General features: G+C 37.2%; 2 protein-coding genes across 5 annotated transcripts; one reads left to right on the forward strand and one right to left on the reverse strand.

Moving 5' to 3' along the window:
• The first annotated feature begins 1549 nt into the window (after positions 1-1549).
• Positions 1550-8359, forward strand: echdc1 (enoyl CoA hydratase domain containing 1). Of its 4 annotated transcripts, none has more exons than XM_065246391.2 (6): positions 1550-1882; positions 2935-3179; positions 3260-3402; positions 5346-5398; positions 6947-7027; positions 7110-8359. In XM_065246391.2, the coding sequence occupies exons 2-6, from the start codon at positions 2948-2950 to the stop codon at positions 7516-7518; spliced, it is 918 nt and encodes a 305-aa protein (XP_065102463.1). In that variant the 5' UTR covers positions 1550-1882; positions 2935-2947; the 3' UTR covers positions 7519-8359. The 4 variants fall into 4 exon arrangements, with proteins under 4 accessions (XP_065102463.1, XP_065102460.1, XP_065102461.1 ...); XM_065246388.1 differs by lacking the exon at positions 1550-1882 and adding an exon at positions 2640-2695; XM_065246389.2 differs by lacking the exon at positions 1550-1882 and adding an exon at positions 2651-2695 and having other exon boundaries at positions 2915-3179.
• Positions 8360-9683: 1324 nt separating this feature from the next.
• On the reverse strand, positions 9684-24191 carry cyp4t8 (cytochrome P450, family 4, subfamily T, polypeptide 8). Its single transcript, XM_065246387.2, has 12 exons — positions 23957-24191; positions 22616-22760; positions 22479-22523; positions 18186-18313; positions 17883-18007; positions 17650-17804; positions 17467-17573; positions 17179-17369; positions 15637-15770; positions 13645-13709; positions 12743-12825; positions 9684-10454 (listed from the first exon to the last, which is right to left on the reverse strand). Exons 1-12 carry the CDS (start codon positions 24155-24157, stop codon positions 10277-10279), a joined length of 1557 nt encoding a protein of 518 aa, XP_065102459.1. The 5' UTR covers positions 24158-24191; the 3' UTR covers positions 9684-10276.
• Positions 24192-24863: the final 672 nt, after the last annotated feature.

A 24863-nucleotide genomic window follows, 5' to 3' on the forward strand; every position in this document is an offset into this window, starting at 1 on the left:
TGGTTTTATGTTTTAGTATCCTTACCTTACCAATCTGTTACGTTTTGCTCAAGCCGCGCTGGTAAAATTGATGGATCAGCTTGGTCATCTGCATTTTCTGGATCTGATTCGGCTTGTATTGATAAGGTGGTAAAGCAGTGGGGGCCGGTGACTTCTTTTTTTTGAGGGCACTTGATGTGAAGTTCGTCACAACATGTATGTAGCCCGTCATGTGTGTGGTTCCTTTTTCAAAATATGTGTTCTGCGCATCGAGAGATCCTGTGTGCATCACGTGTTTTGTCAAAATAAGTGCCTGCTGCAGATGCGTCTAAAGAGTTTATGATAAAAGAGACTCTTGCCAGACGTTTGCCAGATACTCGCATGCTCTAACTAATTTTGCCAAGTGAGAGATCTCTTCAGGGCCACATATTGTGTTGACCCAAGGACAACATTTTTGTAAATAAAACCTAAACCAATCCCAACCCTAACCAAAACCAAACTCTAAAATTATGGGGACATTATGAGTGAAAAACAATGGTCTAGAAGCAGCTAATCCTGGTTGTAAACTTAAACTTAAAACAAATTGTAAACTTATTTCTAAAATCTGCTTGGTTGATTGAAATGTTGTCCCAGGGTCAACAGATTGACCTGGGGACATCAACCACTGGGCAAAATTAGGAGAGCCTACTCGCATTATCTCATGGGTAATCAGAGTTTACTGTTAAGGGAGTGTCTTGCGTGTATTTTGTGAACGTGAACGTCTCTTTTATCATAAACAGTTTTGACGCGTGTGCAGTAGGACGTGGTTCACATGACGCAACAAACACATATTGAAAATGCAAGCAACACACGTGACATTCCAAACACATATTTTGAATTAGCGCCCCTCAGGTGAGCAGTCACGATCCGCCACTGTATTAAAGATAATATTAACTCCTGCCAGTATTCCAATGTCAGCTAATATTCCAAACATGGTAAAAAGCGTCACATTTCCAGCTGACGTCAAGAGGTATTCAGGCCAATCACACGTACTGGTAAGCTGGCCAATCCAAGTACACTGCGCTTTTTAGATCGATGAGCTTTATACAAAGGCATAGGGGAGCAACAATAACGTATGGTATGTGGAAAATAATGTGTTTTTAAACCACAAACCACGCAAACTCAATGTTTTACCCCAAATAGACAAAATAATGTTTTTTTGCAATGAAATAGGTGCTCTATAAAATTTTGCCTGTTGCCATTATCAGTTATGTTAATAACTGAATAATTGCTGTAATGATATACTGTAATAATAATAATTAGTTCAATACAGAAATAATGCAGCAGGAAATAATATGTAAATGAGTTTTTGTAAATGAAAGCTGTCGACAGTTAATGACTGTATAAAAAGCTTTTATAAAGCAACAATCATTAGCCACCAAATTCATAATATTTAAACTTTCTTTTGTAATGAGGTTTAGATATGTTAAAATTCAACATTTTGCTTTATTTAAACACAACATAAACTTTAAAATATTAATGGACAGTTCATTTTTCCATGTTTTTTTTTTACATTTCCATTGTACCACACACTTAGCACAATAATTATTTTGGAAAACCTTCATTGTGTATGTCGGTTTGTGGACACCAACCTTGCACTTTTAAGTCCCTCAGCCTTTGATTTCTGCCCATGCAGCATTAGGGCAGAGAAAAACTGTTATTGCAGCTGTAGCATCCTGTCAGAAAACCTTCGCTTGACAAACTTGGACAAAAATGTTGTACTTGTTCACCTGTATTACATTTCAGTCAAATATCTTTCCCAACAGGAAGCCAGAGGCCCAGACAGGAATCTGTGACAGAAAACTGAAGCATCTGTCAACCTGTCACTCAACAAAACTAAAATAGACATCTACATTGTGTGAATGTGTGTGCATTTAGTTTTGCATCTTTTATAATATAATAAAGGCTACTGTAAAGCTAATGCGAAAATAGAATAACATATAATTTAATATCTAAAATATGTTCTGCTGTTTAGGTAACATTACAATGGTAATGTTTTCCACATTTTATTATTTTACCCCCAGTACCGTCACAAACACAGTATATGTTGAAAACATACAGCCTAGTAACTCAATACTACAATAATAAAAAAAGATTAAAAAAATGACAGTACTTTACACTAATAAACCGCTCGGACGGCCTTCTGTTGCTACGGTTACCTCTCCACTGGCACGCGGCTTTAGCCAGAAGTCTGTCTGGCGTCAGATAAAAATACGCGCCACAGTCAGTAACACAAAACCTTACACTTTTAAACTATAAATATTAACTTATAAATTATTAAAGCGGCCTGACCATTATAATATAACTCATAAATTACAAGATTTTAATTGTCACTATAGTACATTTTATAACGTTCTTTCATTTTACAATTAATAAGTATTTTTCGCTCAAAATGCATTAATGTATGCTGAAAGTGATACATTAAAAGTGGTGCACATGGATTTGTGATGTAAATTTAAGTTATTTACACGGATATATTTGACTTATTTGAGGCTGAGAGAAAATATTTTTTGTACTTACCTTCAACGTTAATTTTAATGTTTCTTTCCCGGCCTCGCTTTATTTGGGGCACACCTCCCCCTTCTGGACAACTGCAACAAGGCGGAACCCATATATCAATACTGTTTCCTTTAGGACTGTTTATAAAGTTACACCCGCTGCACGATACAGGTCAAATGTAAGATAACTTAAAATACTAACTTAAGCACGACAGCAGAGATCATTATGCTTATTTTGTTGAAAATGTCATCGTATTAGATGTGCATTAATTAATACTGAGCTTTGTTCAAATTTGACAGGTTAATAATAACTTTAAACCCGAATGATCTATCACACAAGATATATGAATATTAAGTTTTGAACATGCATATGCTTGTGAACATCTATCCTTTTCAAGGTCTACCTGTCTTTACACAGACATATCAACAACATGACGGCTGTGTGCGGTTCCGCTCGGTTCCGGTTGATCCAGTACCGTAGTGCTGTGAGGAGAGTCGTGATGCAGCAGGGCCGAACCGTCTGCGCTCACACTCACGGATCTGCTGGAGATATCAGAGAAAAGCTGCGGGCATTTCCAGGAGGATCCATAGACCTTACGAAACAAGAGTCAGGCATCGCCGTGATGACTCTTAATAACCCAGCACGCATGAATGCTTTCTCAGGTACTGAGGTTTTACTGTATGTGCAAGTTGAAATGTTAAACAACAATCTGCATTCTGCTCTCATCTGCTCTCTTTTGCAGGCAGCATGATGCTTGAACTGGAGGAGCGGGTTCATGAACTTGAGAGCTGGTCTGAAGGGAAAGGGCTCATTGTACAGGGAGCTGCTGGAACCTTCTGCTCTGGATCAGATCTGAATGCAGTCAGAGCCATAGCAAACCCACAGGTGTTTATTTCATCTGATCCGCTTTCGTTTAATGTTAGAGTTGCTAACTGGGTGATTCAACAGTTTATGTTAGGGCTCACTACAGAGACATTAGCCTGCAAAAATCAATCTTCACGGAGAAAGCCATTGTTCTTAGGTTAACATCCTAAGAAAACCTGGGGTACAGCTGTGTGAAAGGCAGGATAAATCTGGCAATGGTAAACTAGTAAACTTTGATCAAAGTTGAGTTGATGTATTTATGTAACACTGGGCACGGAGACTCATTTACGATATTATTTTAATAAAGATTGACACTAGGGCTGGGTATCGATTCAGATTCTCCAGATCGATTCGATTTCGATTCTCGGTTTGATTCTCGATTCCAGTTCTCAGGCTGGTTTTTATACTTGATTCTCGATTCAACTCAATGAATAGATTTAATACAAATACTATATTAAATAAAGAACAGTGAACAGCAGGTTACAAGTGGGTAATTAATAAAATCGATGAAGCACCTGAAAACGCCATTTTAAGCACCGAATAAATGAATGACACGCTTGCCTCTAGCTCCTTGGTAACATCGCGCAAGGCAAAAAATATTTGACATCTAGTGAAGAAGACTAGTAATTTGATTAACGTTAATCTTTCGTTCAATGTTTGCAGAAATAAATATGAAAGAAAAAAAAATCGATTCTGCTGTTGGAGAATCGATTCTGAATCGACCACGTTTAAAAAAAACGATGAATCGAAAAATAAATTTTTTGGCCCAGCCCTAATTGACACATGACTAAATGTGGTTGAGGACCTCTGCTCTAGCTGACATCAAACGCAGCTTTGATATGCAGAATCCGTCAAAATGTTTACAACCAAAATGAATGCTCTTCCAAGATGAACACGACGCCGCTTTCGGTCCGAAACCACTAGCAATGATCCGAATAGCACACTCTTTTATCCCTTCTCACCACAATGATCCTATTTAATGTTTACTTAACCAATGTTGAGCATGTTCGTCAGAAACCACAAACTTACCCACATACTCATTACACGATAATGCCAAGGCTTAGTGGGATAAAATATACTTTATTATTTCTTACATCTATCTTGAACAAAACAGTGAACTAAAAAAAAAAGAAAATACAACAACTAAGTATTATACGATCAATGTTGTTCATTACACCCCTAAAGGACCGAAACTGTGGAATCACCCAACTTTGTTACTCTGAAATACGGGACATGCTTTGGCATGAAGTCGAACAAGCCTTTTAAATCAGTCAATGGTTAGATTAGCGTATCAGTCAAAAAACAGGTTGCGGGAGGTCCCGTATGGGGCAAATCAATTAAGCCCATAAATATGGGACATCCTCGCTAATATGGGACAGTTGGCAACCCTATTTAATGTGGTTTTAGTCACAGGTGTCAAAAATGGCCAGATTGAAAAGATTTAGAAAATAGGTAAAGAATGGTTGTATTAAATTATTTATTTAAAAAATACTTTAGTATTTTAGCAACATAATCAGTGGACCCTACATAATAATATTAATTTATGATTTAAAAAAGTAAAATTTGAAATGGTATGGCTTATTTATTGTTGTCAAGAGTGCATTTGATGATAATAATAATATGTTTATTTTATATAGTGCATTTTTACAGACTCAAGGATGCTTTACAATCATAAGATAGAAAGATATACAGATACATTTAGAGAGACGTAATCACAAACAACCAAAACAAAGACATTAAAGATAGAAAACAAATACATAATGAATGATATACAAATACATTTACATGGAAATTGAACAAATACATTTACAAAATCACACTAGAAGACAGAAAGCACTGAGCAAAAATATGTGTTTTCAATTTAATTGACTAACATGAAATAGATCAGAGTTGAAATGCTCCACGTTGCAATGTTATATCTCTTTGTTACTGAAATAGTGTTTAATTGTGCTTCTTTTTTTCAGGATGGTATGCAGATGTGTGAGTTTATGCAGAACACTCTGTCAAGACTCCTCAGGTTTGTCTCTTTGAAGAAACATTTATTTCAATTTCAGCTCATTTAAAACTGCAATCCATAACTTTTTCAGTTAAAAACAAACAAAAATCAGTTGTTAAGTAAATATGTAAAAAAAAGAGTGTTTAAGACTCTCTCAATACCTTACCACGATTCGCAACAGTAAGTTTATAATAATGATTTATAGTTTGAGCTGTGGGTCCGATTTTGCTGCTGCAGCTGATGGTGAACAGTTGGTAGTATGGCTGTGATGATGCATCAAGTTTCTCATTAAAAAAATCTGTCTGAAGTCAATTCTGAATTGAAAGTCTTTGTTTCTGTGTTTCATGCACCACCCATTTACTAAGGCTTTTTGATAAGTAGGAAGTCGAGATAAGATGTTAAAAAAAAAAACATTAAAAGGAGTAAAAAAACTGCCGGTTTCCCTTACAAAAGTAAAAACGGTTACTACACTTAAAATCAAAAACCATATTTTGCTACAGAAACCATGGTTAAACCAATATGGCAATCAATACATCATAAAACTAATGTTGTACTACTACAAAGACATTGATTCGTTTTTTTGATTTCAAGTTGTTGGTCCTATTTTGGTATTAAAATAAATTGCGATGTTTTTCTACCTTTATGATGGCTTAAAAACGTGTTTTAGCATCAGTAATCAAGGGAACAGGTGTTAGGGACAAAAACTAGACAACAGTGTTTTTTGTACACGTATTTGTAATGAAAGTGGATGATATACAGTATTACTGTGTGTTAGAGGTAGCAAAAAAACATTACACAGATATATATATATTTTAATATTAACGTACCTCTCTTCTGTCAGCAGTGGCACGACCGTTGAAATGTATAATGCCTTGTGACCTGAGACCAATTTTAACCCAACGGGCTGAGTTGTTATAGAAATAACCCGATACATGCTAGTGTTAACCTAATATGTTTAACCCAATAATTTTTTGTAAAATGCCATTTTTGTAAATGGCATTGTAACTATTAGCATTTTTTCAGGAGATAATTTGGATATTTAGAAGGTTTCTGCTCTGCAGTAACAACATAAACAAGCAGCTTTCGTGGTCATCACGTAACTTCCGGTAAACGTAGCTAAAAATAAATTACAACAAAGTCCTTTTAAAGTAGTTTACAAGCAAAATAAACAACACGTAGATTACATAGGAAACCAAAACATTTGTTATTTTCGACGAGGTAATTGTTCAAGAGTTCAGTTTTGCAACTAGTCAGATCATTAAACAAACAGTAACCGGAAGTAAAGTTCCGACCAGACGTGTAATCGCGTCACCGCACGTGGGTCCGATGAAACCGTCTATACTGTAGGACATATACAGGATACAGTATACAGGACAGGATTAAGTACTAAAAGATGAAGTGACAAACAAATTGAATTGCAGTGTGTATGTGTGCCATACTGCCTCATTTTTTTCAATATAAAAGTTTTGTGCTTATGATCTGCTGAGAACGCTAACTGGGATGAGATAACCAGAAACACATTTTTAGTTATCCAGTTATATCAAACTAAAGTCTTGTTTTTTCAGGTAGGTTGCCACTTATCTCATTGGCACTGATTGAAGGAAGAGCATTGGGTGGCGGAGCAGAACTCACCACCGCCTGTGACTTCAGGTTAAAAGACATCAATGTTTTAATAAAGTCAACCGGATTTTCTCTTTGAAGTGGAATGTGACCGTTCTGTTTTCATTACCAGGTTGATGACATCTGATGGAGTTATCCAGTTTGTCCATAAGTATATGGGATTAGTACCAGGATGGGGAGGAGCTGCAAGGCTAGTTCGTATTGTTGGCACCCAGAATTCCCTGAAACTGCTTGGGGGGGCCAGAAAGGTTGATCCAGACTTTGGAAAACAGATTGGACTGATCGATGAGGTGCTTCATTGCTCTTCTGGGGATGGAAATACGCTGACTCAGGCAGAGCAGTGGCTAAGTGAGTTTATCAAGGGCTCGGCGCCTGTGATCAGAGCAGTTAAAAGAGTTGTTATCTCAGGACGAGAGCTAGCGCTGGACGAGGCTCTTACAGCTGAGAGAAATGTGTTTGGGACAGTATGGGGTGGTCCAGCCAATCTTGAGGCGCTGGCTATGAAAACAAAACATAAATGACTGAAAACATCTTTGGTTAACAAAGTAAAACTTGTTTGAAGAACGTGTATGGTCAGACTATATACTTAAATTAGAAAGAAGAAACCTGGAGTGCTTTGCTGGGTCCACATTCAAACACTGCTAAATCCATCTGATTCCTGCTTTTCTTGTGCTATTTGATTTTAATTAAACTCTGATCCCATAATAATTGTGTAAAACATCAAACATGTTTTTATTTGTTTATTAGTAGAGCAACAAAGCATTCTAGCACTACCAGCAGATATTGTTTTAGTGAACATTACTGTAGTCTCACGTTTTGTCCTTAGGAGTGAAAGTCAATGTGGTCTGCTGCTGCTGTAGCTCATTTGATTGTAACAAATGGTTATTTCAGCATGACCTGGGTGTCAGGGTCTTTGTGGGCAAGGAGATTAAATCCACCTTGTCCTCCCGTTATACCAGGGGTGGGCAGACTATACAGCGGTATGGGATCAGAATGGTTTCTTTATTCTGAATAAATATACAATGATCCACAAATAAATAGAGTTTCACAAATATTTTTTAAATCCACAAATGCACAATAAGCAAACTATAAATATATATTACACATTTTTATAAAAAGGAATGAAATTCACAAATAAATAAAATGGGATTTGCAAATAAAAAATATTTATAAATATATTTTAATTGTATTTATATGTGAATGGCTTCCTGTGCTTTTGTGGATCAAAGTCTGTGCATTTGTGAATCACTGCATGCATTTTAAACATTTCTAATGTAAAGATATGAAGGTAAATCAGTAGCAAAACTTAAGAGCTTGTAAATTTTAATTTGAGAACTTGAAAAATAAATATTTGCACATGTACATTAATTTTTATACTGACATTCCTGATGTGAGAACTGACAAAATATGAAGTCGAATGTTGAGATTTGGTTGTATATGCAGAACAGGTAACAGTATGAAAAACATTCTCTGGGAAACACATTTGGACCGCTTTCATATATAGGCAGCGTATGAGATTGTGTTTGAAATATAAACAGAGAGCACAAATATCAAATTGAAATAAAAACAAATCAAATATTTAAAAATCGCAATACTAATTTCCCCTAGAAATGCAACCAAAAGTTATTTACCCTAAAAACTGTGCTTTCTTGGCCGGCATTTTTTTTATCAACCAGCAGTGTTGGGGGTAACGCATTACAAGTAACGCGCATTACGTAATATTACTTTTTCTGAAGTAAAGAGTAAAGTAACGCATTACTTTATAAATGTACACATTAATATTTTAGTTTCTTTTTTAAAAAAGTAATGCAAGTTACTTTTAAGTTAATTAATTCAATTTAAAAATAAAATAATGTCTGAATTAAACTGAACACATTAACGTACAATTACGCACTCTGTTCGCCTGAATGGGGACAGTTTGAGTCAGAAACGGAGATGGCGGGCCAGAGCTTGAAATTTTTGCGATCATAAAAAACACCTGCAAGGGCCTAACAGAGATCAAGCCGCAGCCAAGTAAGAAAAAGTAACGCAAAAGTAACATAAGCATTACATGCCATGGAAAGTAACTGAGTAAAGCAATTAGTTACTTTTTTGGGGAGTAACTTAATATTGTAATGCATTACTTTTAAAAGTAACTTTCCCCAACACTGTCAACCAGTAACAATCCTGGCGCAGAGAATTGTGGGACATTGAACCAATCCAATGAAGGTGTCTCAGGAGATAGTAAAGCACACGTTTGATTTGAACAAGCCTTGATGCCTTTTTTTGTCAAAAAAAGTAGATGCATTTTTTTGGAATTTTTACAGAGCTTGTGTGAGAAAATAAATGGATTTGCCATGCCAGATTCGAGTGGGATTCAAATCACAAACTACATTTTTAAAATGTATGTATGAATAGGGTTTAAGTTTAATTAAAAGGCATAATGATTGTCACTCGATCATTTTGAAAGTCAAAAAGATTTTTCATTTTAAAGGACACTGAGGCAGTGTTATGATGTTCACTTTAGAGGGTGTTTAAAGGCCACAGCTTACAGTATTTTCACCCACCCACCTGTGAGTCTCCTTTACTAAACCTTTCTAAACTTTTCTAAAGTTCAAGGGTTGTATGTTTATATGAGAAGTTTGAAATGAAGTGTTTGCTCTTATCTACAAAAATAATGAATGCTACATCAACAAACATAACAAAAATTGCTTTACTGTTTATTTTTTCAATAATCACCAATGTCACATGAGGATCACCTTTAAGACACATAATGTACATTTTTTTAATTTTATTTAAACTGTGTCAGGTTTCATGAAAAAACACAAACAGTCATTAATCCATACCATCCAACAGAAAATATGCTATAGCCAAACTATAAAAATCTGTCTTATTCACTAACCATCCACAAACCAGTTTAGTCAGGCACTGCATGTGCTGAAATAATGCTGTGAGAATTTAGTTTTAAATTGAAATAAAATAAACTTATCACATACACAAACACACACATACTTAAACTGTGTCAGGTATTGAGTCCAGGACAAATGTCCTTTCAGAATCAATCTGTATATTTGCACTGTTCCCGCCTGTAGGAAGCTGGTGGTAAATTGTTTACTATTGTTTTCTATGTATCTTACAATACAATACAATCGGTGGCCATAATTCATTCTTAGAGAAATGCTTAACAGTCAGAATTTGAAGATTTAATTAAAAACAAAAACATTGTGTGGTGATTGAGTTTAGTTTGTAAAATTAAGAATCTACTGTTTTAAAGGTGTAGATTGTAGCAGTGTTAGTTTTCTATGAGTCTGTTTCTACAGGTTTGATCTTCAGGTAAATCCCATTGATTGATTTGAGCACTAACTGAGGGATCATCTTTGCATTGTGATTTGGGTCTTTTGTCAGATGATATCTCTTCAGTGTTAGAGCCACTGCTATTTTCATTTCATTCATGGCAAAGTTCTGTCCAATGCAGTTTCTGTAATCAAATACAAGACAAGCTTTATAAGTGTTTATACTATAGCCTTTATAGGCATGATCAAATCATTTACAAATACTTTTCAGCAAAGACCACCAATATCACCAATATTATCAAAGATGTTTGAGTCAGTATTTTTTTGGTAGTGGTATAGTCATATTGGATTAATTCTTTCAATTTGCTTTTAAGGGCCCTATCTTGCACCCAGCGCAATTGACTTTGTCAGTGACGCATGTATCATTCGTATTTTGCAACGGCGCACAGCGTGTTTTTCCCTCCACAGACGCACGTCGACAAACTAGGGAATGAACTTGCGCTCCCTGGGCGGTTTAGCGCAAAAAAGAGGCGTGTTCCGGCGCAAACCATCCCTGATGCTATTTTGCAGTTTCAAAAAACAATTGCGCCACTGACCAGAAAAAAAAAGTTTAAAGTCAGTGGCGCGTTGCGCGTGGTTCATTATGCTATTTTAAGGGCGCATGCTTGACCGTATAGCGTGCACAACGCGCATACACTTTGCATCTAATCTACACAGATGCAACAGTTATTTTTGCAAATCATAAATTGTTACAATAAAAAATATTAACACATGAGATAAGGGGAATCATAGTGGTGAGCATTGTGGTGATAGTTTTTATTTATTGTGTGGCTGCGTAAAAAATTCTCATGCAAATAACGATTAAAATATTTTCATAAGTTTGTTGTGTGGCTGTATTACGTTTATTTTATGTAAATAATAATTAAAATGTTTTCATAAGAAACCTTAATGTATATGAACTTGATTTGTTAGTCTACTTTGGGGTTGGACCTTGCTTGCGTTTCTTGGGTCCGATTTCAAAGCCCCCAAACCCTTTCAGCGGTGAGGGTGGACGCAGCGATGTCCTCTGCTGGCGTCAGGTCCTGAGGCAGATCCACCTCCCGTTACACGGCCTGCCCGATTTATGCTGGCAAGCTTGGGATTCTCCCGTACAAGGACGTCGGTCTCCTCGGCTGTGAACCGCTCCTGGCGTGCGCCTGGTAAATCCGTCATAATAATAGCAACCCGCCATGGAACTTGCGCCCTTGCGTTTAAAGGGAATGTTGGCTAGCGTTCTGATTGGTTTATTTGATGTAACGCCCAAACCACACCTATGAATAATGAACCTACTTCAGACCAACCCCTTATTGATTTGCGCCCGGCGCAAGAGTTATTTCTCACGCCGGGAAAATAGCAACAGCGCCCAAGATCCGCCCACAAACTCACTTGCGCGTTGCGCTTCGCACTTGCGTTTCAGATCGTTAAAATAGGGCCCTAAGTTTTAAAGTAGCAAACTCACTGTTAGAATTGTGCCCCTTAAAAACCACATCGACCTACAGTAATAGAAATTGTTCTATTATGTTAAAGTTCGGCCAAAAGACGCAACACATTTTCAGATATTTTAGAAAATGTTTTAGATCTTTCAGTTAATCAAATGTAAATTACAGGTCCACTTCTTCAAGTCCAAAAAATGTGCATTCATCCCTCACAAAATAAATCCAGGCTCCACAACGATAAACAAAGGCCTTCTGAGGGTAATTTGTTTTGTTGTAGAAATATCCATATTTAAAACTTTATAAACGAAAATAACTAGCTTCCGGTAACACCTCCATCTTAAACTCCTCTGTATTCAGGAGAGAACGGCAGCACAGAACCCTCCGCAAACTGTGTACGCTCTAATCTTGAATGCAAACGCGCCCAAGATGGCGGCGCTACCGGAAGCGAGTTATTTTCATTTATGAAGTTTTAAATGTGGATATTTTTACAACAACACCGCACAGATTGATGGAAAATGATGGACATATCCATCTGGGACAGCTTGGGGGTGAGTAAATCATGGGTTTAATATCATTTTTGGCCGAACTATTCCTTTAATGTTGTCGTTACTGTTGATACTTATAGTGAATTCACAAAAAGCATAAAAACATGAATGCAATTCAAAACATTATTATTCATTATTAATGACCTCTGAAAAAATATTTTTCAATGCTTTAATAATTTTTTCTCTGGCCTGATCTTGGATATTGCTTTGTAAAGCTCCTTTTATGTTCCACATAAAATAAAGGCATACGAATTCTGAAGATGAGCATACATTAATGACAGAACTATTATTTTGGGTTTACATATTAAAACCTCTCTTATTGCCACAGTACAATATTTATCTATTAGGGTGGAAACTCTGGGCAGTTTAGAAAGGCTTATTTTTACGTGACTAGCATGCGAATGAATAGCCTACTTGCTAAACTGGTCATGTCTCTATAGCTGAAGTACAAACCTTGGTCCAGTAGAGAAAGGCACAAAGGCGTGGGGTGACCTCTTAGCTGAGTTCTCAGGCAGAAATCTCAATGGGTCATACACCTGTGGATATCACAACATATTAATTTACTTTAAATTAGGGCTGTCAAACCATTAATAACGAATCACATACAAAATTAAAGAAACATTAACTCATATATGTATAATTTAATTTTATATGCTTAATGTATTTTTAAATATACTTCATATTATTATATAAATAAATATATGTTAAATATAAATAACATTTTTGTATATAAATAATAACTACACACAGTACACAGACATAAATTATGCAAACACAAACTTTTTTTAGTATCTAATTAATTGCGATTAATAGTTTGACAGCCCTACGTTTGATACATCTGCCCATACAGTATATAGCATGAACTTCTTTATTTGTAGATTTATAAATCTGATGAGGTTTCTTCGTAGGTTTCTCAGAATTTTGGATGTTACTGCGTATCAAATAAACTTGACATTGCTGACTCTGTCCACATTAACTCTGTGTACAAAAGGTCAGATTGCGTTTTTCCATTAAAGCAAACATGATGTTAAATTGTGCTTGGTTTTGTCCATGCTATAGTGCATGCTTTCTTAGAGTTTGAAATTATTTACAAATTAGTCTTTCATGAAAATAGTTGGGCAGATAACATTAAAACAGTTGGGCTCATAAGTAATGCGCCCCTTGCAGGATATACCAATGGTTATACTTTAAAGAAATAATTTATAAGGGAATTAAAAAATTGCATTTTGTTTTTAGTTAGTAAAGCACTGAGCATGCTATTTCACATACAGTAACACTACGTACAAGTATATAAATTTATGGGCCCAATTGTAAGAGTATACCAAAGCAAATGTTTTGTTAAAACTGCATCATACATGTGGTTTCTCCCAAACCGTGTCATTCATGTGAATCCCATAAATACTGACTCCAACAAGACAACCTGTGAAAGAGTGAAAAAGCATGTCAGTGATCATCTGATAACATTCAGCCTTATTGACATTATTAAGTTAGTGCTTGTTAAAGTTCATGTTGTAAACTGAGCAGTAAACAGTGAGGTTAATGTTTTAACAGATGTTTACTGTAGCAGAGGTCAGTGTTTATCAGTATGAACAGATCTTAACTGCAGACATTGACGCTGCGGTTGTTGTCTGATGTACACTTTACAAGTTTTGCATGCTTTTTGAAAATAGTCGCTATCTACCAGATTCATATGTGGAAATAATGTGCATGCTTATACACAGATTAAAAATGTCACACAGGGCAGCCTAAATGTATTTTTACCCCAAAATCTCAGTTATGGAGATTGCACAAATTACTACGCGCACAAATCCTCATTTATTAATCGTGTTTATAGTGACAAGAAGATAATTCAGCACAGAAAAATATCTTTGAAAAGAACAACAATACTTTTTACTCCTTATAGAAACTGTGCAGGGTGTTTTGTAGCTAAAGCTCATTTGATTGGTTTATTGTTGTTTTTATTTTTGTAGGTTCAGACCATTCAATTGTAGGCCACTGCCTTTAGGCACAGTCTGACAATCATCTGGCACAGCTCAAAACTTCACAAATACATTGACAGTGTAAAACATGGCAAATACTGAGAGATAAAGCAAGCATAGTGATCCCGGTTAGAATCTGGCTTAAATTAACAATTTCAAACCAAGATTTCACCAAATGGGTAAAAAAATTTTGGTAGTGCACCGGCACACAACAAATAATGCATGCAGAGCGGAAATAGGAAAATATCCACTAATGATAAAACTCAGTGAGCCCCACTCATATCACTATAAAGCCCTGAAATACACAGCTGAGTAAAGAAACTAATCCTCAATCTGACTTTTTTCAAAATATGTGTTCTGCGCTTTGAGAGATCCTGTGGGCATCAAGTGTCTTGTCAAAATAAGTGCCTGCTGCAGACACGTCTAAAGGGTTTATGATAAAAGAGACACTCGCGTTTGCCAGATACTCACATAATCTCATGTGTAATCAAGAGTTTAAAGTTAAGGGAGTGTCTTGCGTGTATTTTGTAAACGTGAGCGTCTCTTTTATCATAAACGGTTTTGACACATGTGCAGCAGGCACTTATTTTGACAAAACACGTGATGCACACAGGATCTCTTGACACGCAGGACATATATTTTGGAAAAGGGAACCACAAAAATGATACTCCAAACACTTATTTTGAATTAGCACATCCTCGGTTGAGGAGTCATGAGCCGCCACTGATACAGACTCAATGGACACAAGCTCACTATAAAGACAGAAAAACATGGCTGCCACAGGAGGAGAGGTTGTGTCCACATTGTGACCAAAACCAAATTAAAACAGAACTGCACTAACAAGAACTGCATAAACAAGACATTTGAAAGCCTATCAAACAATGAGAAACTGATCTTTCTGCAGTGGCGGCCGGTGACTTCTTTTTTCAAAGGCGCTCAATGTGAAGTTCATCACAACATGTATGTAGCCCTTCAAGTGTGTGGTTCACATGACACTCTTAACACATATTTTGAATTTGCACCCCTTGGATGAGCATTCACGAGCCACCACTGTCTTTCTGTTAGAAGAACACAAGGGCTGCTGTGTGTTAGAAGAACAATACTTGTCTGCATGTAATAATATAAGAGAAAATCAATCTGACCTGACTTAATCTCTCCATTATATGTAGAGGATACTTTATGTAAATTACTGCTTTATTCTATTATTTAACTTTGTTCTTATTCTTTTATTTTATTTCTATAACTTACTATTTTACTATTAATTTTGCACAGCCCAGCTGCAAATGCTTCAGCAATACAAATGTACAGATTTTTTTATCCCGATAAAGCACACTTAAATTGAAATGAAGTTGAAAGAGGAGGTCTTACCTTCAGGCAGAGTCCGACCATCATAGAAAGTCATGGGTTTAGTCAACTTTCGTGACACTCCTGGCACTGGAGGGTAAATCCGCAGGGATTCTTTAATGCACATTGTGGTATATGGAATTTTACTGAGGTCCTCCCTGAAATACATGAAGACAGTTCAGAAACAAATATGGCATTATCACGGTTTCATTTAGTTTAACATTGGCTTTTTTGAACTGTTTTCTCTAAACATAAATGCACAAGACCACATTGAATGTTTTAAATAAATCTGAATTATGAAAAACCAAGAGAAAGTAAAAGAGCAAAACAAAAGTATTTAACATACTGTATATGGTTGTTACTTTATACTGGAAAGTTATATAAAGGTCATGCTTTAATGTTATTTTCCTGTTTTGTCATACTTAAGAAAATGTGTGATCTCAAAAAACCATATCATAAGAGAAGTATAATAGTGAATGGCTTCCATACACTCTAAAAAAAACAAACGGTGCTATATAGCACCAAAACTGTTGCTTTGGATCGTAACCATAGAAGAACCATTTTTAGTGCCATATAGCACCGGTGAAGCACCTGTGTAGCACCATATAGGGGCCATATAGCACCACATATGGTTCTACAAAGCACTATATGCTTCTACACAGGTGCTTCACTGGTGCTTCACTGGTGCTTCACCGGTGCTATATGGCACTAAAAATGGTTCTTCTATGGTTACGATCCAAAGCAACAGTTTTGGTGCTATATAGCACCGTTTGTTTTTAGAGTGTACCCTGTAAAAAGTATTTTGTGGTGCTGCTGTTTCAACTTAAAATCTCAAGTTTTTACTGTCTCATCTACTCCAAAAATTGTTTTTATTAACAAAGTTTTTTTTCCTTCATCCCATTAAAAAAACTACTTGGGCCAATGAAAAACAAACAACTTTCCCTAAATATATTTTCTATGTCTATGAAAACCTTTGTTGGTTGTGTGAATGTTACATTTTATTATTATTATTAAAACTGTGTAAAACATTATTTCTGATTGTTCTGTAAAACATTGTTGTAGAAAACACTTTTCACTTATTAGGAGAAGATGTTGATGCTTTGTTTCATTTGAGACAACTTTATGGTGATCAGTGTTTGTTTTAGTTGGATTCTTGACTCTGAGATTGCTAGCTTATCCTTTGGGTGCTACAACTTTTTACCAAAACAAATGTGTTTTAAACAATAAGCAGACAATAATATAATAATCACAGTGGTGGTTAGGATCTGATGCTTAAGATCATCATCATCATCTAGTAAGTCGATTTATTAATTCACTTTTTAATCAACCAAAATAATCTTTTTGTGTTTTCTGATACTACAGGAGGAGATCCAGCACTCTCTAAATTCTCCAGTTTTACTAGCTATATTACACATAATTCCGACTGCATACATGTACAAAAAAAGAAATATTGGTTTCAAAATAGTGATTTCTTACACTTGACTCTGTATTCATATCATGAAATTAGGCTACACACTTGACACATTCGACTGTCCAAGGCTTGATGGCTATAGTAATAAAAAATACCACTCCATGGTGTCTTTTCCCTTCAGGGCTTGCAGGATCTCCTCCCTGCATTTCTGCTGGTGCTCAGGGTTACAAGCCAAACTGTACAAGATCCAAGATATGCCACTGGCTGTGGTGTCGTGGCCTTCAAACATGAATGTGTCCACCTCAGCCCTGATGTCCTCGTCTGATAAACCCTGCTGATGCTCATCCTGTGAGACACACGTAATATATTTACCTTCAGAATCGATGATATATCAATAATGGCACAAAAATACTATGTGCCATGTATCCATGGAAATGTCATACTCGGGCAGAGAGAAGAATATCCAGAAAGTCCATATATCGTTTGTTTTTCACGATGCCCTGTTCTCTCTCAATCTTCAAGACTTCCTTCCTCTTCCTGATAACTTCCTCTAAACATGATTAAGGTATGAGGACATGAACAAGAGATACATGCAAGATGTAGCAGAGACATCAAAGAAGGCATACCTGTGTGTCTGTGTGCCGTATTGCAAGCCTTCCTGAATTTGTATCCGTGTGGACTGAGATGAAATATAGGCTTGATGTGATATGGAAACGTCCGGAACCTGACGTTCACCAGGTGACAGAGATCATAGACTGCCTGTATGTATGGGTTGGTTCCACTGCAATAACATCAGAATGACATAAAGGAGATGGAAATGTGTTAAAAGCGGCAGGTATATAAACAAGTACTAACTGACCTCTCGGTCTGACAGTTACTGTTATAACTAAATGCACATTTCATGATGCTGTCCAGCGTCATAAGACTGACATGCTGAAACAGTTCAAATGACTCTTCCGTTTTAGAATGAACTTCCCACTTATCCTGAAAGAGAAAAACATAAATGTAAGCAATAAATGTGTTACAGATATTATCTTTCATCATTGCATTCCAACCCCTGTTGAGATTTTCCCTCAACTATTTTCCATACACTTCTAAACATTATAAAAAAAACAATTTGAAAAATGGGGAAGATTACTAAGGATTAAAACTTTAAACTTACAAGCATCATTTTGGTGGAATCAGCAATAAGTTTCACATAAGGCTTCAAAACATCATAATGGAAACCAGGTGTGAGGAGTCTTCTATGCCGAAACCATTTCTGTTCGGTAGACACAAGTAAACCCTCGCCTGAGGAGAAAGTGTGTACCAGTTACTGTAGCCATAACAGTTTACGGAATTCAAATATATTACATCTTTAAAGGGGATGTTATAGCTTTGCCTTGGGTAGAAATATGGCACTGACTCATTCTTTATGATGGAAAGGTTCAATCTGAAGATTTACAACCAGCCCAAAAGAGCCAACACTTTGTCAGATCGGGGTAGAGTTTAGAAAACATCTCATGTTACATATGTAAGCCTTTTTCCTGAGTAAGAAAAGGCGATGCTGCGTCATGGAGTGCCCCTATGGGGAAGTGCTTGGGTAAATTCACACAATTTCTATGAAAATTCAAAGTCATAGTAATATAGTGACATGATAATGTGTGCCAATAATCCTTTAGACGGCACACAAATCCACGTCCAACTATAAAATCTAAAAATGTTATTGAAAAGACCAGCCTGCAGCAGCACAAACAAATCACAAATCTATTGCCCAATCCTAGTGAAATGAGACCTAACTAAGGTGACACTGGGCCACACTGCTCTTAGAAAAGTAAGATCATAGCTAATCACTGCTTGGTGACTGCTTGAGTAGGCAAAATTGGCAAACGCCCACTGGGGCCACCAAGAGGCCATGTACAACAAACTTCTTTTCAGAAGGCTGACCCCCAGAACATAGCTGCTGGCTTGCATTCTTCTTTGCCTTATATTGTAAATCAAATTTCTTCTTAGACTGCTGATGTTGTGACTGTTGCCTAGCTCCCCCAGGGAGCACAGGCAGCAACTTAAAAAAATTAAAAAAATTAAATCACCTGGTGCCGCAGAGACCTGGCCACGGTTAGAAAGGGGCAACAATGGTATTCACTGAATCGCCATACAGACCATGAGGTACAGAACTGGCGCATCAAAGAGAAAGGACTTTTTTATATATAGGCATTTCAGACATTTATTACTACATCACATGGCCTTGAACATCTCCGAAAGTCAAATGTGCTTCCTGAAGACATGAATCTGGTGACTTTTTTTCTCTGGCGGAAGGTGCGATTCTTCACCCAAACCCAGAATTAAACTGTGGGTTTGGTCTCTGAGAGGGCTACGCATATAAAAGCAGGTCTCCCGGCTGAGGTTGTGGAGACCACCTTTAGCTCCAGAGCTCCCTCCACTGCCCTGTTAATATAATATTGGAATTTCTGCCAGAGGGATTCTCTGCAAGACAAACTTTTTCCACCCTGAAGGTTTATGTAGCAATGGTTTATCCTAATCAAAGGCCTGTGGAAGAAACATTGGTTGGTAGGCACCTTTTTGTTTTTCACTTCACTACATACTAGACCTCCGGGTTCAGTGCACATGTATTCATGCAATCTTTACATTTTGTCATTTAGCAGACGTCTTTTTTGTCCAAAGCGACTTACAAATGAGGTAAACAATAGAAGCAATTATAGCAATACAAGAACAGCAAAACATAAGTGCACTGGAAATAGTCTCATCAAGTCCAACACAATATACATAGCCAAGGGTTGGTTAGAAGAAGATAAATGTTAGAAAAAGAGAACATAATAAGAAATGTACAGATAGAGGTAAATGAAAAATAGAGAAGATAGTACGTCCTATATTAGGAAGTGAGGTAATGGTGGAAGAGATGGGTTTTTAGCGGATTCTTAAAGACAGCTACAGAGTCAGCAGATCGTGTCGGACCGGCAGATCATTCCACAGTTGTGGAACAGCTCCGGAGAGGGTATGTGATAGTGATTTTTTTCCATTTTTGAGATGGCACCACAAGCCGTCGCATGGTGGCAGAGAGTGCAGTGATCGAAAGGGTACATAAGGCTGTATAAACAAGTGAATGTAAGGGGGTGCTGACCCAGTGGTGGTTTTAAAGGCCAGGAGCAGAGCCTTAAATTTGATGCGAGCTGCTATAGGAAGCCAGTGTAACTTGACAAAGAAAGGAGTGACGTACGCCCTCTTTGGCTCATTGAAGTCCACTCTTGCCGCTGCATTCTGAATCATCTGTAGGGTTTTGGTTGTGCAGGCTGGAAGTCCAGCCAATAGCACATTGCAGTAGTCCAGCCTGGACAGGACAAGAGCTTGGACCAGGACCTGTGTGGCATGCTCATCTAGGAAATGTCAAATTTTCCTAATAATGTAGAGGATTCATCTACAAGAGTGAGCGGTGATGGCAACATGCTCAATGAAGCTAAGCTGATCATCAATGACCACTCCCAGGTTTTTGGCCGTCCTGGAAGGCGTGATGGTCGAGGAACCTAGCTGAATAGAAAGGTAGTGCTGAATCTTTGGTTCAGATGATATGACAAGCGTTCTGTCTTTGCAAGTTTAAGCTGGAGATGGTGATCCTTCATCCAGAGTGAGATGTACCTCAGGCATGCTGAGAGGCGAGCAGAAACCGTGGGATCATCAGGGTGGAACAACAAGTGGAGTTGAGTGTCGTCCGCATAGCAGTGGTAGGAAAAGCCATGTTTTCGAATGACAGAGCCCAGGGATTGAGTGTGGGTTTCTTCAGAGCCCAGGATTGAGTGTGGGTTTCTTCAGCAGCTGGGTTTTCCGAGCCTCTTTAAATGCTGCGAGGAAGGTACCAGTGGAAAGGGATGAATTGATAATGTGGGTGAGAGCAGGGATAACCGATGGAGAGATGGCCTGAAGGAGATGGGTGGGTCTGGGATCTAGCGAGCAGGTAGTCGAATGGTTAGAAGCAAAGACCTTGGAAATATCTGCTTCAAATAGGAGAGAGAAGGGGGGGAGGGAGCATGTCTCAGAGGTTTGAACATGCGCAATAAGCGGGGGCTCAGAGAACTGACTGCTGATAGTATTCGTTTTCTTCACAAAGAAGGAAGCAAAATCATCAGCCATGAAGTTAGATGAAGGTGGGGGGGCAGGTGGACAAAATAGAGTAGAGAAGGTCTTGAAGAGAGTGCGAGAGTCAGGCGAGTTGTTGATCTTTGAATGATAAGTATTGAATTGAACCGTGACTAAAAAAAATCAATCCAGGTATGTACCGAACTGTAAATGTAATGTACCATTAAACCCCTAGGTTGCTGCTTTTGACCTAGCTCTGTCAATTAGTGGACAAACAATGACACATTTTTAAGACGTTTTAAATAATGCATGCATGTTTTGATAAAAATGTATGTATGCAATCAACAAATATTACTTCCGGTAGACGCACTGAAATCCTGGACAGGACGCACACGAGAAGAATGGCACGTATGGTGACCCTATGAAATGGCCATCCCAGTCCCCAGACCTGAATTTCATTGAACATCTGTGGGGGCTTTCCATGCTCGGCAACCATCAAACCTAACTGAACTGGAGATGTTTTGTAATGAGGAATGGTCCAAAATACATTCATCCAGAATCCAGACACTCATTACAGGCTATAAGCGTCTAGAGGCTGTTCTTTCTGCTAAAGGAGGCTCTACTAAATATTGATGTGATTTTTTCTGTTGGGGTGCCCAAATTTATGCACCTGTCTAATTTCGTTTTGATGCATATTGCACATTTCCTGTTAATCCAATAAACCTATTTCACTACTGAAATGTTACTGGGTCCTTTAGTTATTTGATAGATCAAAATGAAATCCAAACACCCAAATGTTTATAAATGAAAATCATGGAAATTGTCAGGAGTGCCCAAACTTTTGCATACGGCTGTACAGATAAGGAACCAATCAGAACATGACACATCAGGGAATAGGGAAACGAGACAACCATGACAATGAAGACTTTCTACTTCATTGGGGTGGCAGTGGCTCAGTGGTTCATGTAGGTTGTCTGCAAACCGGAAGGTTGGTGGTTCAATCCCCGGCTCCACCTGACCAAGTGTCGAGGTGTCCTTAAGCAAGACACCTAACCCCGACGAGCTGGATGGCGCCTTGCATGGCTGACACCACCATTGGTGTATGAATGAGTGAGTGAATGTGAGGCAACTTGTAAAGTGCTTTGGATGGCCATAGGTGTTAAAAAGTGCTATATAAATGCAGTCCATTTACCATTTACTTTCAAAATAAAAGAAACAGAACTACATAATAAAAGACATGAACAATAAACAAAACAAGAACACACGACAGCACCGTGACATGGGGCCACTACAGGGGGGAATAGAGGACCCCACAAGAGCTTTAACACAACTTGAAAAATGCATGCAATATTATCAAAATTTTAAACTTTTTGTGAGATCTTACCGATCCAAGGTATAAGAAATTTATAGGCAATGTCATCTTTGGGTTCTGTCATACAACAAAGCAAAATATCAAAAAGTCATTCAAAAACGCTTTTGTTTATTTAAGAAACACTGTTATTTAATCATACAGATCAGCACCTGTTGAAGAGAGAATGGTCTTCGCATACGATGGGTGATGAATGTTCAAAAAAGAGACAGAGGGACCAAACCACAGTGGAAAAGCAATGGGGTACTGTTTGCCCCACTGGACGATCTTCTCCAAATCCCTTCCATCCTGCTGAAACTATAAATATACGAGAAACTACGTGCAACTGTTATTACTAACAAAACTTGTTTTAAGAAAAAATTCAGGCTCTATTCATACAAATGTCTCTTTATTAATTTTATGCAAATTGTTTAAGTTGCATTATCCCTGCCTGAGAATGTGAGTGCAATACAAGGTTGTTCTGTTTGCCTTGTAATTATATAATTGTATAGTTGCTGACTGTGAATAGACAATAGCCCAGGCACTGTGATAAGAATGTGGAATAAGGGTCAATTGTATTTATACATACATTTCGCAGTGCTCTATTATTAAAGGAATGGTCTACCCTTTTGCCATATTAAACTATGTTATTACCTCAACTTAGACGAATTAATACATACCTATCTTTTTTCAATGCGTGCACTGTACAGCGCGTCGTGAATGTGTTAGCATTTAGCCTAGCCCCATTCATTCCTATGGTACCAAACAGGGAAGCCACCAAACACTTCCGTGTTTTCCCTATTTAAAGACTGTTACATGAGGAGTTATACTAGTAAGTATGGTGCCACAAAATAAAACTTTTTTTGGTACCATAGGAATGAATGGGGCCAGACTAAATGCTAACACATTCACAACGCGCTGTACAGTGCACGCATTGAAAAAAGATAGGTATGTATTCGTCTAGGTTGAGGTAATAACATAGTTTAATATGGCAAAAGGGTAGACTATTCCTTTAAGTAACCTATATAGATAGCTGATAACATTCACAATACATTCACACTATTCATTTAACGTAATAATCCATGCAAAATAAAATTTGATGCTTTATTCCCACCATACGCACATAAACATAATATTAATCTCAAATAAAAGACTAGAATCTTAATTAACAACGAATAGACATCATAACAGTGATCATTTTTATATTGTTTTGCACATTGCAAACATTCCTACAAGAGGCCTGGGGCTAGTTGTCACAACTTTGACTCCTGTACATTTTTCTAAGGATAGGCTTATAACTTAGCTAAACTTCACACTCTGATTTAAAGGTTTGAAATTAAAATGCATTATAGGCTATTAAATGACTTACAGTAAATGAAAAGTCAACGCAGAGATGTTTTTATGCTAATAACGCTGTAAATGATCGTTGTCCTTACAGCTCACTCATTAACACTTTAAACACTATAAATGACTGAGATGCAGCATTTGTGATAACTTTTATAATGGCTTTGTACCTCTTTAACGTGTCCTAAGAGCCAGTGTGCAGGTGGTCCTGGAAAATGCTCCAGTATGCGCTGTCCTCCCCTCCTTTTAAGAATCAACTGAACAACTGTGGATAAAATAAACAGAAGAAACGCGGCTGCAACAACATGGTAAATGTGCAGTGTTTCCAAATAAAACGGCTTTATCCGCTGGAGAGTTTGGTAAAGTTCCATAGCATTCAGCGTTCCTGGATGATTTGGTTTGATTTGTCTGTGTTGGTCACGACACAGCACAAAAGTTTCCGCCCACTTTTTACTGCGACTCCAAGTTCTATCTATCTATCTATCTATCTATCTATCTATCTATCTATCTATCTATCTATCTATCTATCTATCTATCTATCTATCTATCTATCTATCTATCTATCTATCTATAGTAGCCTTTAGACACAATAGTTTTGAATGATTTGTGTTTACATTTAATTTAATATCAAGTGTTACAACAAACCCACCTTTGTGGTAACATGCACTTCTGTCATTTTCGGTGTAATTTTATGATCACAGACGCTTCCACAAACAAACTTTAAGTGTTCATTTGTAGCAAAAAGAGGTATGTATGTGTGTTACTTTTGTAAAATGAACAATCCAACCCAAAAGTATTATTTTTTTTAAAGATATGGCAATACCTCCAATTACATGTTGATAACTTCCAATGTGGTGCACTTGAATTAGATCTTTGATTTCTTTATACAGATGTTGTTGCAAATTTCTAATAAATTTATTTTGCCATATGTTGTTGTTATCTTGACTACAGTTAAAAGTTGTAAAATCGAAATTGTAACAGAACATTTTGCACATCATCAAACTCCAGTAAGCAAACCAAAGGTGATAATTGGCACAGAAATCCCTTTCAGATGTTTAAGTGGTTGAGGAAGAAATA

This window comes from Paramisgurnus dabryanus, chromosome 13 (assembly GCF_030506205.2).
Source record: "Paramisgurnus dabryanus chromosome 13, PD_genome_1.1, whole genome shotgun sequence".
Classification (NCBI taxonomy): domain Eukaryota; kingdom Metazoa; phylum Chordata; class Actinopteri; order Cypriniformes; family Cobitidae; genus Paramisgurnus; species Paramisgurnus dabryanus.